The sequence below is a fragment of the Thunnus thynnus genome, chromosome 3 (genome assembly GCF_963924715.1).
Source record: "Thunnus thynnus chromosome 3, fThuThy2.1, whole genome shotgun sequence".
Lineage (NCBI taxonomy): Eukaryota > Metazoa > Chordata > Actinopteri > Scombriformes > Scombridae > Thunnus > Thunnus thynnus.
Genome location: NC_089519.1, coordinates 7,962,169 through 7,978,359, shown reverse-complemented (window position 1 = coordinate 7,978,359; position 16,191 = coordinate 7,962,169). Strand labels below are relative to the sequence as shown.

Sequence of the window (16,191 nt, the reverse complement as noted above, 5' to 3'; positions counted from 1 at the left end):
GTTTTTTTTTTAAGCAGCAGGATGTGTGTCGCTGTCCAAGAAACTGATTCAGGATGACTAGTTGAGAATGTCACACTCAGTTCAGCTAGGCGGAGATGTCACTGTGTGTGTGTGTGTGTGTGTTTGGAAAAAGATCGCATTTCACTGAGTGTGTGCACACACATGATACAGTTGATTACACTAGCTGCGTTAATAGCTAATCTGTGTTTGAAAGCTTAGCCTCAGTGTATTATTATGGTAAACCATGGTGTGAATATTCAAATATTCATAGTGATGAGCCGCTGTGCCCCCTGGGGCTCCAGCCTTATCACTGCACACCCTACCTGCCACCTGGCAGCTGACACGGTCATGACACACACACACACACTCTCGCTCACAGTTACACAACTGCAACTGATACCTGATTTTCTCTTTTGATCTCAAGTTTGTTTGCAGGTTGTTAAATTTTCCTTCCTCTCTCTTTCTTGTTCCACCCACTCCTCCTCTGTCTTTCACCTTTTTGCCCTTTTTGCACCCATCTTTCTCTCTGTCTCTATGTGCCATGTCCTCCTCGTCCTCATCCTTGTAGTTTCTTCGAAAACATGCCTCGCATCACGTCTCCAGACTACGTGCCCACAGAGACAGATGTTCTGCGAGTACGACTGAGGACAACAGGCGTGATAGAGACCCAGTTCAAAGTCAACCATCTCATTTTCAGGTAGGCTTTCATTGAGACATAATGCTGCGGAATAAGAGTCCTTATAAGTGCTGACTGACGCAGAGCAGCTGCCGTCAGGTCTGCACTTGATGTAGATTTCTCTGAGAATGCCTGTTGTCCCAAGTTATTTCACTTCTTCAGCTTTGACACTCTTATCTCCATCTACAGCCATGCGATAGGCCCAAGATTTGAGATGGAGATGGGCGGCTTCATTCAATACGTCAAAATGGCACATTTCAGTTCATCTACTGACAGCACACACACACACACACACACACACATTCAAAAGCATCAGTCTTATCAGCGGAGAAGCAGAGGGCAAGTATCTGAGCTCATGGGGCTGATGTCAGATGACCATATTCATCTATGATCAATGAGCCGGTGTCACATAATACCAACTACTTTATCATCCTCCATTGGATAAACTCATTTCCTGAAGCCATTGATGGTCATGACAGGGTGCTAGATATTAATGAACTTGATTTCTCTGCAGCCTCAGTGATGCAGAACAGAGCTTTAAAACTAACGTCAAAGGATAATAATGTTGAAATAAATGTAATAAATTGATACTTGCTTGCTGATGAAATTCTGCAGTCAAATCATTTAAAATATTTAAAAAAACGGAACCAGTTAAAGGTATACTATGCAGAATTTTCCTAAAAAACAATGTAAAGACACATATAAATATAATCCCTCTCAATCTTCACTCATGACCCAGAGGTGTGTGGCGGTGTATCTACAGAGACCATGTCCTCTGCCCGTATTTTCTTATTTTCTTATTATTTTGCCATGTTCGGGACGTTTCTGGGCATCAGACTTTGAGCAGTGGGTGTTTAACCCCCAGCCTGACCACCACCACTCTCTCTCTCGCTCTGGTGTTGTTGAGCCGGGGAGGAGGGCCCAACTTTAACTAGTGTGTTTACAAACGCCAACTGAGAAATCCTGCATAGTATACCTTTAAAGTTGCAATTCAACTGACATTACAAAAAAATTGTACAGACACTACACATACTGAAATAAGTTGAAATAGCTGTTAAAATAAAAGTGTTGAAGCTGATGTTTCAGTTTAAGTGAAAGCACTGAATGAAGATGAAATGTCATTTCAAGTGAAAGCAGTGAAAGGAAAGATGCCGTTTAAGTTCAGCAACTGAAAGTAGTTGAAATGTCAGTCGTGTGCAGGTGACAAATTGAGCTGGATGTGTTAGTTGAAGTCCCGAAAGAAATTAGTTCAAGTGAATAAACTGAAAGATGATGTCAGTTATAGTGCTGGCTGAAGCATACGCACTGAAAGCAGGTGCAGTAAATTGTGTACGGTGAATTTAAGTTTTGGGAATTAAGAGCTGAAGAAGTTTTTGTTGTTCACCAGAAGACCTGAAATACTATATAAAATAAACATGAAACTACAGGATAATAAAATTATATCTAAACTTGGCAATGTCTGATCACCGTAAAGAAGACTATCTATCCAAGAATTAACTGCCAACTTTGGTAGGGGCAGAAATTGAAATGTATTTAAACTGGTGTCAGTTCCTTGGAATTAAAGATCTCTGCAAAGGTACTGAAATCTGGATAATGCAGGAAGTTACTGACTGACAAGTAGACAAGGCAGAAATTGGATACACAAAAATTAACTAAAAGAAGTGGCTGTAGCGCAGTCAATAGAGTGGGTCAGCCATGAATCACAAGGATGATAACATGCTGAAGTGTCCTTGAGCAACATACTGAACCCCTAATTGCTCCCAACCAAATAAATGTAATGCAATGAAACTTTACAGCAATTACTTCACCTCAATTTTGCTGAACATAACAGGCTTATATTTTAAAAGTGTCTAAAAGTGTGGTATCCCCTGTTAAATCATGCTGGATGTTTTTATTCAATTATTTGAACGGAGAAAAGTATTTTCTCTCATTTTCATGATTGTGGTGTTGATGTAAAGTCCTGTGTGCATACTGTTGGAAAGAAAACTTGTCTATGATTATATAGACCTTATTTGAGTTATTCACAGTACGTTTGTTGATTGTACAGTACAAGACAACTGACAGAAAAAAGTACCAGTATAGTCAAAGAACTGGCAATATGGATATTTGATCTGTTCCAATACCCATATTTGCATTATTTGCAAGCGGTCAAGTGTCAACCAATGGTGTAACTTCATCACTCAGTCAGTGACATTTGCGTTTATAAAATCAAAAATGACTCTAGTGTGAAGACCTGCAACAAATGATTAAATTTAGTCTTGGGCTGTGATTTCTTAATGGGTGTCCAGTGAACACTGAACATTTGTGGTCTGTAGAAGTGGAAATCAAGAGGTCAGTTGAGAGTGTTGGTTTGTGACATCAGCATGAAGGATTGTGGGTGATTTTCCACAGTTTGGTTTTATTGGAAAGGTAATGGGCTGTGAAAGGGTTAACAGGATACATTCAACAATGTACACTCTGTGTGTGTGTGTGTGTGTGTGTGTGTGTGTGTGTGTTTGTGCGTGTCTGTCTACAGTGTATCTATTACATCAAGAAAATCTGATTACTCTGTTGTCTCTTTTTTAGTAATGTCTACCTGAGGAGTGCCTCCTTTCTCATCCGACCACATTATCAACCCATCCTTCATCCATGCTTGACATTACACCTCACATGGAATTATAATAATAAAACACATTACTTCAGTTTTTCATAAGATGTCTGTTTAGCATATAAACAATGTAGAGAGCGCCAGTGTGTCAGCAGATGACTTGAGTCTGGGGCATTTGTGTCACATCCAAATGCCTCCTGTACGTCTCCGGATGCTGCTGACTTGTGTGTGTTTTTGCGTTAAACATCATGCACACATTTGACTGGAGTATTAAGGATTTCACATCAGGAAAAGTTTCACCAGCAAAGAAACACTTTGATCATAACCAAATCTGTATTGTGTGCAGATAAATGCTGCGTTTTCCTTGCAGTTTCACTGTTTGCGACACAGTTGAGTCACTCAGAAGCCAGTTGTTCTTTGCTCTTTTAAAAAATTGTTTGTGTGTATTTTCTTTTTCTTTGAAGCACTGTGATGATGGTGACGGTGTCAGATCTGAGAAGCAGAGTCCCAGGTGGTGCTGGAGGACGGAGCCCAGCCTCTGCCAGCTCTTATCTGCCTGAATTCTTGAGGAGATAAATAATTGGGTTTAGTTAACTGACACACAACACTGTGTCTGTGTGTGCGTGTGTGTGTGTGTGTGTGTGTTACTTTGAGAGATCAAGCCCTTGGGGTCGATGAGGAGCTTAGCATAAGTTGATGTAATTATTTCAAATTTAGCAACAAAAAGGATATTAAAGGGATTTAGAGAAGTAGATTTGTGTTTTCGTGGACCGTGTTTGTCAGAAGGAGAGAACAAATAGACAGCAGGGATACAGCGTGAGTTTTTCCATTTCAGACATAAACAGTACGTAGTTTTAGTGACCCACTAAATTAACAAATTATTGTTTTTAATTATAAGTGGAGGCTCTGTATATTACTTTTCAACATCAGAATAATATCAGTGTTCATTCAGCAGAGGTTTTAGAAAGCAGCAGACTGCAAAGTAAATATGGAAATAGTGATTTCTTCTGTAGTTTGGTAAATATTGAGGCTGCACTTGTAGCTAACAACTGTCTCCCTCACTTCATGATAGTCTCTCTCTAGTAGGTTGATACTGAGGGTTTCTCATCTGTGCCAACATCTGCGCCCTGCACTCCTGTTTTTATTATTTAAGACTTGTTTTATGACTCACTGTGAGGCATTAGCACTGTGACAGTTTTAAAATTAGGTGCACATTTTTTCTTTATTATTAAATTATTCTCGGCCTGTCAGTAATGTTGCAGGATGTGTTTGCTCTGCTGAAGCTTTGAGTGGTCTATGATGCACATCATGTAACCCCAACATTCCCAGTTCGATTCTGACCAGGGCACCTTTGTTACATGTCATCATCACCCATGTTCTCCCGTTGTCCCCCCGTCTCTTCAGACTGTCTTCTGTCACGTCCAAGGAAAATTGGAGTAAATATAATCTTAAAACAGAACGTAGGCCTGTATTAGGAAAATACTGTACATCTACTTTTGAAACATGCAGCAAATCAAATCTAACATTGTACAAAACCTTGTTTCAAGCTTTGTGAAACTAAATTTGGTAACGCTTTACTTTATGGTTGCGTAATTTTTGCATAATTTCCTTAAATAATTGTTATTTGGTGTTAATTATAGGCAAACTAAAGACAGAGCTGAGTTGATAATTAATTAATTCAAATTAAATACTTGTGTAACCTAAACAGTGATTTAGTCAGTGTACAGCAAGTCAGATAAACACACAAAAATGTGACATGTTTCTACAGACAAACATATAATTCAGCATGAACAGAGAATAAAATTTCCAATCAAAAATTTGTATCAACATGGGTTTTAATTGAGATTTTCTTTCAAGGACATTCCTATATTTCCCATGATTTGCACCAAATTACATAGTTATTTTCCAGGAAACTTCTTGGAAATTATTAGAATTATGGATCAGTACAATAAAACATTCATTTTATGGAAAACTCTAATGTGTTTTAAGGGTGTTTTATGAAGCTAAGAAAAAAAGGAATGTGTAATAATTGCAGATAAATATGCTGGCCAATATTTGTTTATTTCATATATATTGTATCGTAGTGTGTATTGTACACATTACGCGGTAAGTAGTAAGAAACTGTAGTAGAGAAATTCCAGTTATGTCGAACCAGTGTTATCATTACATAGTTGTTCCACCAGAGAGGACTGACAAGTTTTATTTTTCAACTGTAAAGTGTCCTGCTCAGTACATATCTTGATTCTTTAATAATTAAGTTTAAAGTATCCCTTTCTAAAATGTTTGTTTGATATTTATGTTAAAAATTGAATATGAGCTGATCATTATCAGATTTTTAAACACTCAATTATCTATTGGTATTGACCTCAAAAATCCAGCGTCAGTCATGCTATAGTGCTAAATCCTTCAACATGTCTGAAAGCATAAAAGTGACATTGTTTTCACTGGACAGTGATGAGTTAATCATCTTTTCTCCAGCCTCTGCTTGATCAATGATAATGATCAACTGCATGTCCAGCTCTCATGTTACAAGACGCCCCAACCCCTAATCTGAACTCAAAAGTACTGTGAGGAGTTTGTCATGTAGAAGTAAACACACAGTAAAATGTTAATGACTCCCAGAGCTTCACATCAAACTTCCTTCAGTGTTTCAGGGAAATTCTAAATAATGAATGTGACCAAATGTTCAAGATTTGAATAATTCAGCTTAAACATCATCTACGGGCAAAGATAATGGTCCCACACAGTACGATAGTGTGATGTCAGTCTTGAGGTTTGTCTGCCTCGATCCTGCTACACAGAAAACAAAGTCACCTTCCTTGTACTGTGTAACCTTTAATATCAGTAAGTTTAGATTTTATAGGTGTAGACTTTTGGAGTTTTTCTTGAGCAAATGTTTTCAAGGAATAGTAATTCCCTTTCTTGCCAAGAATTGGATAAGAACATTGATATCATTCATTTCTGAACAGTTAGTTTGGAGGTAGAGACATGAGGCGATTAGATTAGCCTAGTTTAAAAACAGGAAATAGTTACACTATGTAAAACTACAAATTCTCATTTTTACATTTCTGTTTGTGTACAGATTAAACAAATGAGATACAACATTATGTTCATTAATAAATTTTGGAGGTGATTTTTGAACTTTGGACAGAGCCAGGCTAGCTGTTTTCCCCTGTCTCCAGTCTTTGTGCTAAGCTAAGCTAATGGCCTGCTGGCTCTTGCTCCATGCTTTCGGCGGTATTGATTTTCTCACTGTCAAGAAAGTGTAAGTGTATTACAGTACTCAAACCTCTAAACAGTATCTCTCCCTCTGTGTTTGTTTTCTATCACTATTCAGCCTATCTTTACCATTACATGTGCTTTGTGTGTATTTTACTTTACTTTCTACAAGTGATATCCAAACAAAATTTTAATTTGTAGCACTTCTTAAGTGTTTCTCTATTACACCTTATAAAAAAATATTCTTTTTTTAAATTTTATAAATTCTTTAAAAAAAAATAGGAACAAAAGCAGTTCTGTACTACACACAGACGAAAATCTCACACCCTGAATAATCGATAAATTAACAGCACTCCAGGTCTCATTAACTAACGCTTAATCAACATGGATGACAGCCTTTAATCAAACTGTCATGTTTCCAGTGTCTGTGTGTGCAGACTTGTGTGTGCATGAAAGAGCAAAGTCTCACAACTTTTACACCCAGACACAGACTAGTTTGCATACAGACATCCACTTTGACCTTTGACCCCCCAGTGTAATAAGGATCTGGATTTTTTTTTCCTGCATCATTAACATCAACTGCTCTGATAATTGCAATTACAACACTGCAGATGAGGGTGAACATTACGGGGCGAGAACAGCAGGTGCAGAAGGCAGAGAGGAGAAAAGGATGATAAAGAGGTGCGATATATAAAGAAAAGTGTTCCTTTATACAGACAAGGTCGAGGTTTGGAGCATGTTGGCTCTGTGCAGTTAGCTGTGCAGTCAGTTTTCATTTGAAGAATATTAACATACGCAGTTTATACACTGAAGACAGATCAGGTCTCTCTTCACACGGTCACAAAACAAAATTTAAGACCTGCATTAGCCTCAGCTTTTCATCATATTGACAGAACGCTAATTATTGTTTTTCAAGTTTTGACAGTCAAATTCAAAGTCAAGTCCTACATCCTAAATTTTTGGCTTTGCATCATAATGTGTTCGCCAAAAACCAAACCAAATGAATGCCAATTAATAGTAATTGTATGTACAAGATAAATTCAAATGATTAATGCCTAATGTAGAGTGCTTTATTAATTTTCAAAACTTATTTCATGACTGTAAGGGGGCGAACTTAAGGGAAACACCTGGTGTATACAACTAAAACTAAAGAAAACTAAATCTCTCCTCTTGAGCAACAAGTTAGACAAGAAAAGCTTATCTCAAGGTCCGCTTACTAGTTTTTTTTTTCCAGTACCTGAAGATGATAGTTAAAGGAAGATAGTTAAAAGATGTGTCCAGTGGACTTATATGTTATAGTGACACATGAAATAAAATTTTGGCTGTTTTCAAAAGCTAAATAAAACAAAGTAAGTGTTGCTGCTGACTCTTCCACTTTGGACTGTGATTATCAAGTCTTACGCTTCAAGTCTATGTAAGAACAAGAGTCACTCGTGTTAAACTCAAAGTTGAACTGCAAGCCTTTTTCCAAGTTTTGTGGCGTCCGAAGTCATCAAATTTGTTACTTAGTTTTGACTTAAGTCCAAGTCATGTGACTCGAGTACACACCTCTGCCTTCCTCTACCTGAGAAGAAAACTTGTGCTGTTGATTCACTGTATTTATTGTCAGTCTTTCAGTTTTCTGGCTTATTTGCTGACAGGTTGCTGGAAGCAGGACTTAACTGAATATGTTACCAAACGCTGACTCTCCATGGTCCAGATTATGGTCAGTGTGTGTCTGTGTATGTGTGTGTGCACCTGTACTCTTATTTGTCAAAGCGTGTGTTATTAGGGTGCACATGCTAGTGAGTAGGTTTGTGTAATGAAGCATCAGCTTCACTGAGGTGTCATGTGCCAGGCTTCAATTTCCATGGAAAATTTCCATCGGAAATCTTATCTCATCTTTACATTGTGTCGCCTTCGCTGTTTGTTTCCCTGTCTGTGCGTCCGTGTTTCCACATGTTCATTTCCCCCCTCAATAAAGCGCTGCATTAACTCGATGGATGCTCAAATGGAAGGTGGGAGATGGCACATCTGGCTCTGAAAATGGGTGAAGTGGGACGAACTGATCTGTGTCTCTCTCTGTGTTCTCTGCTCTTATTCCTGTTGTGTTTTTCTCTCTCGTCTTTTTGGAGAAGGTTGACCTTTACGCTCTTTGTGCTGCCCTGTTGTGATTGTCTCGAGGTAAATGTTGTGATTGTCTTGGTGAAAATTGAAAAGGAGGGAGGGGGGCACCCAGTTTGCGGAGATGTGTGTGACTTGCTCCTCTTTTTGTGTGTAAATCGCATATTTGAGGAATATCTGACCTTATCCAAAACCAATACAATCTGTCATTGATTAGAGTTTCCTCTCAGTACTACAGTGGGCTGTACCATCAGTATGGAAGGTCATGAACACTCAGAAAGCACACACTTTTCTGCTGGAAATTGAATCCTGCTAAAGGACATGTCAGTCACAATGAGATGTCATTTCACATACTTGTACACACACACACACACACACACACACAAATATATATTTATGATTGTATATAAATATATATAACTACAGTCCTGTCTTTACTGTCGCGATGATAAATAAACAGCCGTATTCTCTCAGGATGGAGGATGGTTTATTTTACTACATATAGTCTATGTAATTTCTTCTGTTCTTGCCTCTCTGAGAGGGCAGAGATGTCTCCAAAATCAGACAAAAGCATATTGTCAAAATGATTTGTTTCCAGAGATGACTTCTGTTTGAAATTCAGCAGCTCAACAGTAGCTTCTCTGTGGCGTGAGAGTCGCTGTGTGTGTGTGTGTGTGTGTGTTTGCGCGCTTGTCTGTTTACTCTCTTGAAGGTGCCTGATTGGAGTGTGTTGGCCTGCTAAATCAGAAGCACCTGGGTCCAGTATTTCAGTGTGAATCTGTTATTCCTCTACCCGTGTGCAGCTTGTTGTTACTTGCCCTTGATTTTCTTCTTCACATCTTTAATACTTGTTTTTTATTTGTTTCTCCAATCAATATTTCAAATTTGCCAACATCACAAGTCCATCTCCCACTGAGTTTACATCAGTTAGACTTTTTTCACAGCAGACAAGGAAAAGCACAGATGTAATTAATAACGATAACAAGCCACAATGACCCGTGCCAATGAGCCAAGTCCAGGGCTCTGGATCTGGGACACCTAAATGGGATGCAGCCATCATGATTGTTATTAATTACACCTGTTTTTTCTGCTGTAACATGTCAAAATGCCCACTGTGAGCAGATGGGGGCTCTTCTTTTGGTTCATGGACAGATTAACTTGTTAGGGTTAAATTAAAACATCCAACAGGTGTTTTCAGTTATTGTGCTGATTTGACCTCTGCTCAGGTTGAAGTTGGTTGGACTTGTGCTGGAAACTACATGAGGTATTCAAACTCCATGTACTGTAAGAATTATAAAGGTGTAAATTGTGTAACAAAGTGAATGTGAGATTGAAATCACAGTCTGTACATGACCACACAGCCCTGAAGAGCGCTAATCAGTGAAATAAGTGAAAACACCTGTGTGGGTGGAGCAGGATTGTGAAGGGCTAAAATGTAAATTGAGTTTATTGTGTGGCCCCTTTTTAACCCTCACGCTGTCCTCTTATAGTCCCGTACACACCCTGTGTCCTTAGGGTCACATGGGTACATCCCCCACCTGATGATGATGATGATGCTTATTATTATTATTATTATTATTATTATTATTATTATTATTATTATTGTTATTACACCCCACAGCATAAAGCACTACTTGTTTTAGAGTCTTTATTATACATCTCCCCTGACACATGTCGGGCAGTATAAAAGCGCACAGCCTTTGCATATATATCTATTACACCCGCAGCATAAAGTACTTGTTTTTCTTTGATGGACAAATCTGACACCTCTTCCTCTTACTCGCTGAGGTGGAGGCAGAGGCCGATGCGGACGCCAGTGGAGGCAGCACAGGCGCTGATGTATTATCCTTATCCTTATCCTTATCCTCATCCTCAACCGTATTGACTATGAGTGATCGCCTGGCTCTCCTCTGAATGGCCTTCACGACCGCAGTGGAGGCGTCTGTGCGGGGGAGACGCCCTTCTTTCAATCAACGGGGTTACGAGCACCTTACCCAGCTGCTCCAGGAACACCCTCCTCTTGTTATGCTTGCAAGACATCCAGGCGGGGTTTAGCTCTCTCCATATGACGAAGGCGTTGTAGACCAAAACGTTGACTATGTTGTGGAAGACGACCAGGGGCCAGCGGGCGGTCATCCTCCTGCAGCTATATGTCCCGATCACCTTATCTAGGTTATCCACACCTCCTTTGTTGCGGTTGTAGTCCAGTACGATAGCGGGCTTCTTGTCTTCACGATTGCTGATCTCGGCCCACGTGTGCCACGTGCTCAGAAGCACCATGTTCTTGTTTCTCTTCGGTACGTACACTAGCACCGTGGTGGCCGTGAAAGTGATCACGAACGACGACACCGGTCTCCCCTTACACGTAAGCAACGCCGGCGGGAGCTCGGGTTTGTTCTTCTGAACTGTGCCGACCATGGTGATCCCCCTCCTCAGGAGCTGCTGTCCAAGTTCGTATTATTATTATTATTACATCACCATTATCACTCACTATCGGCCCACATGTCCCACACCTCTCTCACAGTGGCCAGTTTGTTGGTCGCGTGCCTTGCGGATCTCGACTTGCGGTCGTCGAACCGTATTAGTTTCAAGTGCCTGTAAAAGAGTTTGAGTGGCATCGTAGCGCAGAAGATCGCTCTTCCGCTCTCCAAGTCCCACAGACTTGCCACGGCCTCGCCTCTAGATCTGTATACGCCCGCCAAGATCAGCAGCCCTACATAAGCGTGCACGTCCACGTTGTTCATGGGTTTCCAACCCTCTCCGTATTTCCGAAACCCCTCCGGATTGGTCGTCTCCTGGATGAGCTTGTCTATAGCCGGCGTGAAGAAGAGGTAGAAGGTCGAGACAATGTCGCGGGTGCGGGACACCGCGTACGGCGTGGGTCCCGCGGTGTTCGGCGTCATCGTCCTCGTCGTCCTCGTCCCTGTCCTCGTCCCCGTCATCCTCAACCTCGACCTAGTTGGGACCTTTTGGTCTGTCGTACCGCCCCGGCGGCCCCGTTTCTTACATGCTGCCGAGGAGGACCATGTCAGTTTTCTGTTCTTTGACAGGTATGTCTCTGTTTCGCCTTCTTCCCCGCGTTCCTCGTCTTTGTGTTCTTCGTGTTCTTCGTGTTCTTCTTCTTCTTCTCGTTCTTCATGTTGTCGTTCCGTCCTCGTCACCCTCATCGCCCTCGTCGTCCTCGTCGTCCTCGTCCCCATCCTCGTCCCTGGCCTCGGCCTCGACCTGGTCACCCATTTTTCGCCTGACACCGAATATTACTAATTTTACCCATTTCTTGATTAACACCCCCCTTTCCTCATGTTAACCATTTCTCGATTAACACCCACCCCATGTTCATTTTATCAAGTTTTCGGGAAAACCGTACGCCCTTTTCATTGTAGCCATTTTACGAGTAGCACCCCCCCCCACTCACTTAAACCATTTTTCAAGTAACACCCCTCCAGACTCATTTTACCCATTTTTGACTGACACCCAATCTTACTAATTTTACCCATTTCTTAATTAACACCCACCCCATGTTCCTTTTATCAAGTTTTCGGTAAAATCAGATACCCTTTTCATTATACCCATTTTTCGAGCAACACCCATTACCCAAGTAACATTTTAAAATATTTAAAATAATAGTCAGATTAATTATGAAGTTCAATACAGCTCACCAGTGATGTTGAAGTATAGCCCATAGTTTCCTTCACCATAAACCAAAACCAAACAGGAGCACAAATAGGCACCTGCCATGGCACAAGCACACTGAAAAGATGTATGCTCCTCTCACACAAAGCAGTAACACAGCTGAACCAACTGATTACATGAACCACCTGTTGTACATATCTTTTATTAGATGCCTCAAAACAGCATCTTTCAGCTCACTGTTGTTTCCACAACTTTACAGCTTTGGATCACTGTCACTTCTCTCATCAGCGTTGTTTTTAGCAGCAGCAGGGAGTTGTTTTCAGTGAAAAAGCCCACCATACACAAACTGCTCAGCACACAACAGCAGACAGACAAAATTAGTGACTAGCTGGTGAACATAGTGGAGCATTTAGCAGCTAAAGGGCCAGATATTTCCCCCAGAAAGACCAAAACGGAGCGAAACGAAGAATTAATATTGCATACATTCATCAGGTGGACTCCAAATATGCTAAAGTCTCAGTATCTGCTGGTTGTATAAATAAGCAGCTGTATGCCAACAAGTTTGCCATACTGTATCTACTACTATCTAATCTGCCACTTTGATCTGGATTTAAGATAATTGCACATATATTGCACATAGAGTATAGTAATAGAGTAATAGCCTATACTGTATATATGGATCTAACTTTGATCTATTTTGTTTGAGAACTTGCCACAGTTCTTCTGTGGATTCAGGCGTCTGAGTTGTTTCTGTCTCTTCAGGTAATCCCAGACTGACTTGAAGATGTTCTGTTGGGGTCATGTCATATGTTGCAGGACTCCTTGTTCTTGTAGGTGAAGATAGTTCTTTATGACTCTGGCTGTATGTTTGGGGTCATTGTCATGCTGCAAAATAGGTTTGTGACCGATCAGATGCCTCCCTGATGGTATTGTGTGAGAATCTAAACATCTAAAGTGCCAAACTTTTGCACAGTTATGTGTGTATATATATTACTACCAGTGGAGGCTGGTCCATAGAGGCAGAGGAGGTTGATCCTCCTCTATTTTTTGAGAGGCAAAAGGGAGATCAAAATATAATAAATAATATTTGGTTGAAATAAACCATTACAAATCTCAGTATTATTTATAAAGTATTTTTTCTCTCTTTGGAAAAAATCCATTACTGAAATTCTGTTTAAAATGCTTCAAAAGCGACACCTGCAGGGCAGGAGGAGAAAGGGCAATGTGTGTGAAGTGGTTGGGGGGGCGCAATTGGTGGAGGTGGAGTGGGGGACAGAGGAGGACGGGTGCCTGCTGTCCTCCGCAGGGCGGGATCTCTTACATGGGACTCAATGTATTTCATTTTTTTTCATGCTAATCTGTGATTGGCCATGACACGTAAAATGACGCTCCAAGGGAGGCTGTCCTCCCTTACCAATCAACAACCAGAATGCAATATTGACATCAAATTGGTCCAATGATAGTTTCCAGATTTCATCTTCAATTTTCTCCGCTGTAAGGCAGAGTAGATAGGCAGCAGTAGATAGCTCCTTGCGTTAGCCAATGCAACAGCTGGCTTGTTGTAGCAGCCTGAAGGACTCTTTATACATCCATGGAAGGACTGTTAAGGACTGTTGTTAAGCTAATGGGAGAAATGATCTGGACTGTGCAGCGCAGCAGCAGCAGGACGCTGCCGGTGAGGCTGGAGAGAGAAGCAACTGGAGAAACAACCAGGAGAGTTAGCTTGTTTGTCATTGTTGCTAATGATATCAGACTGGTTAACCAGCAGCCACAAAGTTCTGTTAACTAACATACAAGATGACCAACAGCTACAGATGGACGTTATGACATGAATACTTGATCTCCATGATAGAAAGAAGAAGACGTCAGATAACGTGAGTCAGATACAGCTTCTCTCTTTGGTTGCTAATTTCATCTCTGATGTTTAAATGTCTCTCTGTGTGGCTGTGAATTTATCTCCTTAACAAGAATGCAGCAGAGATCATATAATGTGTTGTGGGTAGTTTGCTTGTTGAAGTTATAGTGAGCTGTCTTTTTAATTGAGTGGTTGTTCAGTCACCTGTTGATGTTGATGTGTGATTAGTGAATGAGTGCAGGAGGTCTGGCTGCTTGCTTCTGACAGTTTCTTTAGTTTGTTTTAAGCTGAGCCGTATATTGAGTAATAAGCTTAAAGTAACTAGAATAACAAGTGTTAACTAGTGGTGTAACAGATTGTAGTTGATCCGTGATCCGTATGGGTCACCCCTATGGTTCGGCAGGCATATGAACTGCGGATTAATTGCAAAATTTAAAGTCACCAGCCGCCACTGATTACTACCCTTTTTTTCTGTTTATCTGTATCATGTTCCTATCTACCTCTTTGGTTCCTTTCTCTGGTGCTGCTGTAATGCTGAATTTCCCTCCAAGGATCAATAAACTTACCTTACCTTATCTTATAGTAACTTCATGAGGTGATCATGTCAAATCGATTACCAACATAACCTGGTTTCTCTGAGTAACCAGAGGGTACGAACGAAGTTCAACATACCCAGGATATCTTTTCGTTAGCTGGCTTCACTGAGCCTAACTGTCCAGATAAGCAGTACTATGAAGCTGGTTATCAACTAGCTCAGTCAATTCTGGGTTTTCCAGCTCATGTGAAAGAGGCAGGGTTGTTAATTACAAGCGTCATCATCAGAACTATGAATGAAGTACTTCACATGTTATGAGATGAAATGGTGATACCAAGTACCTGCGGAAAGCTTCTGTTTTAGGTACAGCAAAAAGTCATGTTCAACAAAGTGAAATGTAAACAATAGCCTGTAATCATACAACAGAATAAGAAGATGTAGAAACACTAAAAATAACTTTTAATGTCAAATATTAAAAGTGAAATCTCACTGGCCACCCCAGATCTGATGGATCATTGGTCAAGTTCAGGTCATTCAGTAAACACAGTTAAAGGTGTTATGTGATGTTCAATTAGTTAAACTGAGTAAGAGACATCTATGGAATATAAGAGAGTGTTGCTCATGCAGACAAGAAAATATGTTTATGATTGTGAATGTTCTATATTTTTCTGTATTGGTAGAAAATGTTATGGTGCAATTTACACATGTAGGTATTTGTAGCATTGTGTGCGGGATGTTTTAAGTAAGTAAAGTCCATTGAGAACTTTAAAGCAGGACTGTAAGCTAAAGTTATTACAGTGAAGTTCATAGTTAGTAGAGATAGTGGAGTTGATGCAAGCTGAGTCAACGCCACAATGATATGAATAACATTGCTGACTGCTGTTTAAAATATGTTTTGCACAGGTGACCCCTGTGAATAAATGTGTTGCACCAGTTTGGACCCAGAGCTTCATTTTGAACCTGTAACATATACCATATTTACTCCACTACAGGGAAATGGCTCATAGAAAATGTGTAGCCTATCCTTAACAGAATTACTGATAATAGACATGTTTAAATAACCACTGCCTCCCAGAGACCGATGGACGGAAATGGAAAATGTAATGTACATAAAATAGAAAAATTATTAGAATGGCAGCTGCATGTTCGTGTTGTTCTCGGTTGTAATATCGACTCTAGTCGTTGTAGGTGATCAGCATGGCACCTTTAGTTTAATGCTGTATTATAAAATGTAAAAATAATCTGGCGTTGAGCACAAACATTACAATGGATGCTAATATAGGTCTTGGAATTCAATTATGATTTATCTGTGCGTATGTTGAAGCAATGTGATGTTGTTGTGTTTAAAATGAACAGTAAACGTGATTGCTATGCCATGGCCACCCCAGTCAAAATGTCCTGGATACACCACTGCTAAGGCTTAACATATATGTTGGTATTATTGTATATGACTTAAGTAAAGAGTGAGTATTTTTTCCTATTTAGTTGGATGATGAAGAAACCATGAATATGAATATGTCACATAAAACAACAAAAATAATGCCAGACTGTTTCTGCTACCAAAGCAAAGAGTGGAAAAGTAG

At 40.2% G+C, this 16,191-nt stretch overlaps 3 protein-coding genes across 3 annotated transcripts in view; 1 reads left to right on the top strand and 2 right to left on the bottom strand.

Moving 5' to 3' along the window:
• gnav1 (guanine nucleotide binding protein (G protein) alpha v1) overlaps positions 1–16,191 on the top strand; it is a 34,536-nt gene that overhangs the window by 12,761 nt on the left and 5,584 nt on the right. Inside the window, exon 5 of the mRNA XM_067583684.1 lies at positions 569–697. Within this exon, the coding sequence (XP_067439785.1) occupies positions 569–697 (129 nt within the window). The remainder of the gene's footprint in view (positions 1–568; positions 698–16,191) is intronic.
• On the bottom strand, positions 10,408–11,003 carry LOC137177402 (piggyBac transposable element-derived protein 4-like). The gene has a single exon (XM_067583704.1). It carries the CDS (start codon positions 11,001–11,003, stop codon positions 10,458–10,460), a length of 546 nt encoding a protein of 181 aa, XP_067439805.1. The 3' UTR covers positions 10,408–10,457.
• LOC137177395 (uncharacterized) lies at positions 11,069–11,785 on the bottom strand. The gene has a single exon (XM_067583696.1). The coding sequence runs from the start codon at positions 11,783–11,785 to the stop codon at positions 11,069–11,071; it is 717 nt and encodes a 238-aa protein (XP_067439797.1).

What these genes read in the sequence shown, in the direction of transcription:
- LOC137177402 (XM_067583704.1), bottom strand. Translation starts at nt 11,003, where the DNA reads ATGGTCGGCACAGTTCAGAAGAACAAACCCGAGCTCCCGCCGGCGTTG.
- LOC137177395 (XM_067583696.1), bottom strand. Translation starts at nt 11,785, where the DNA reads ATGGGGACGAGGACGACGAGGACGACGAGGGCGATGAGGGTGACGAGG.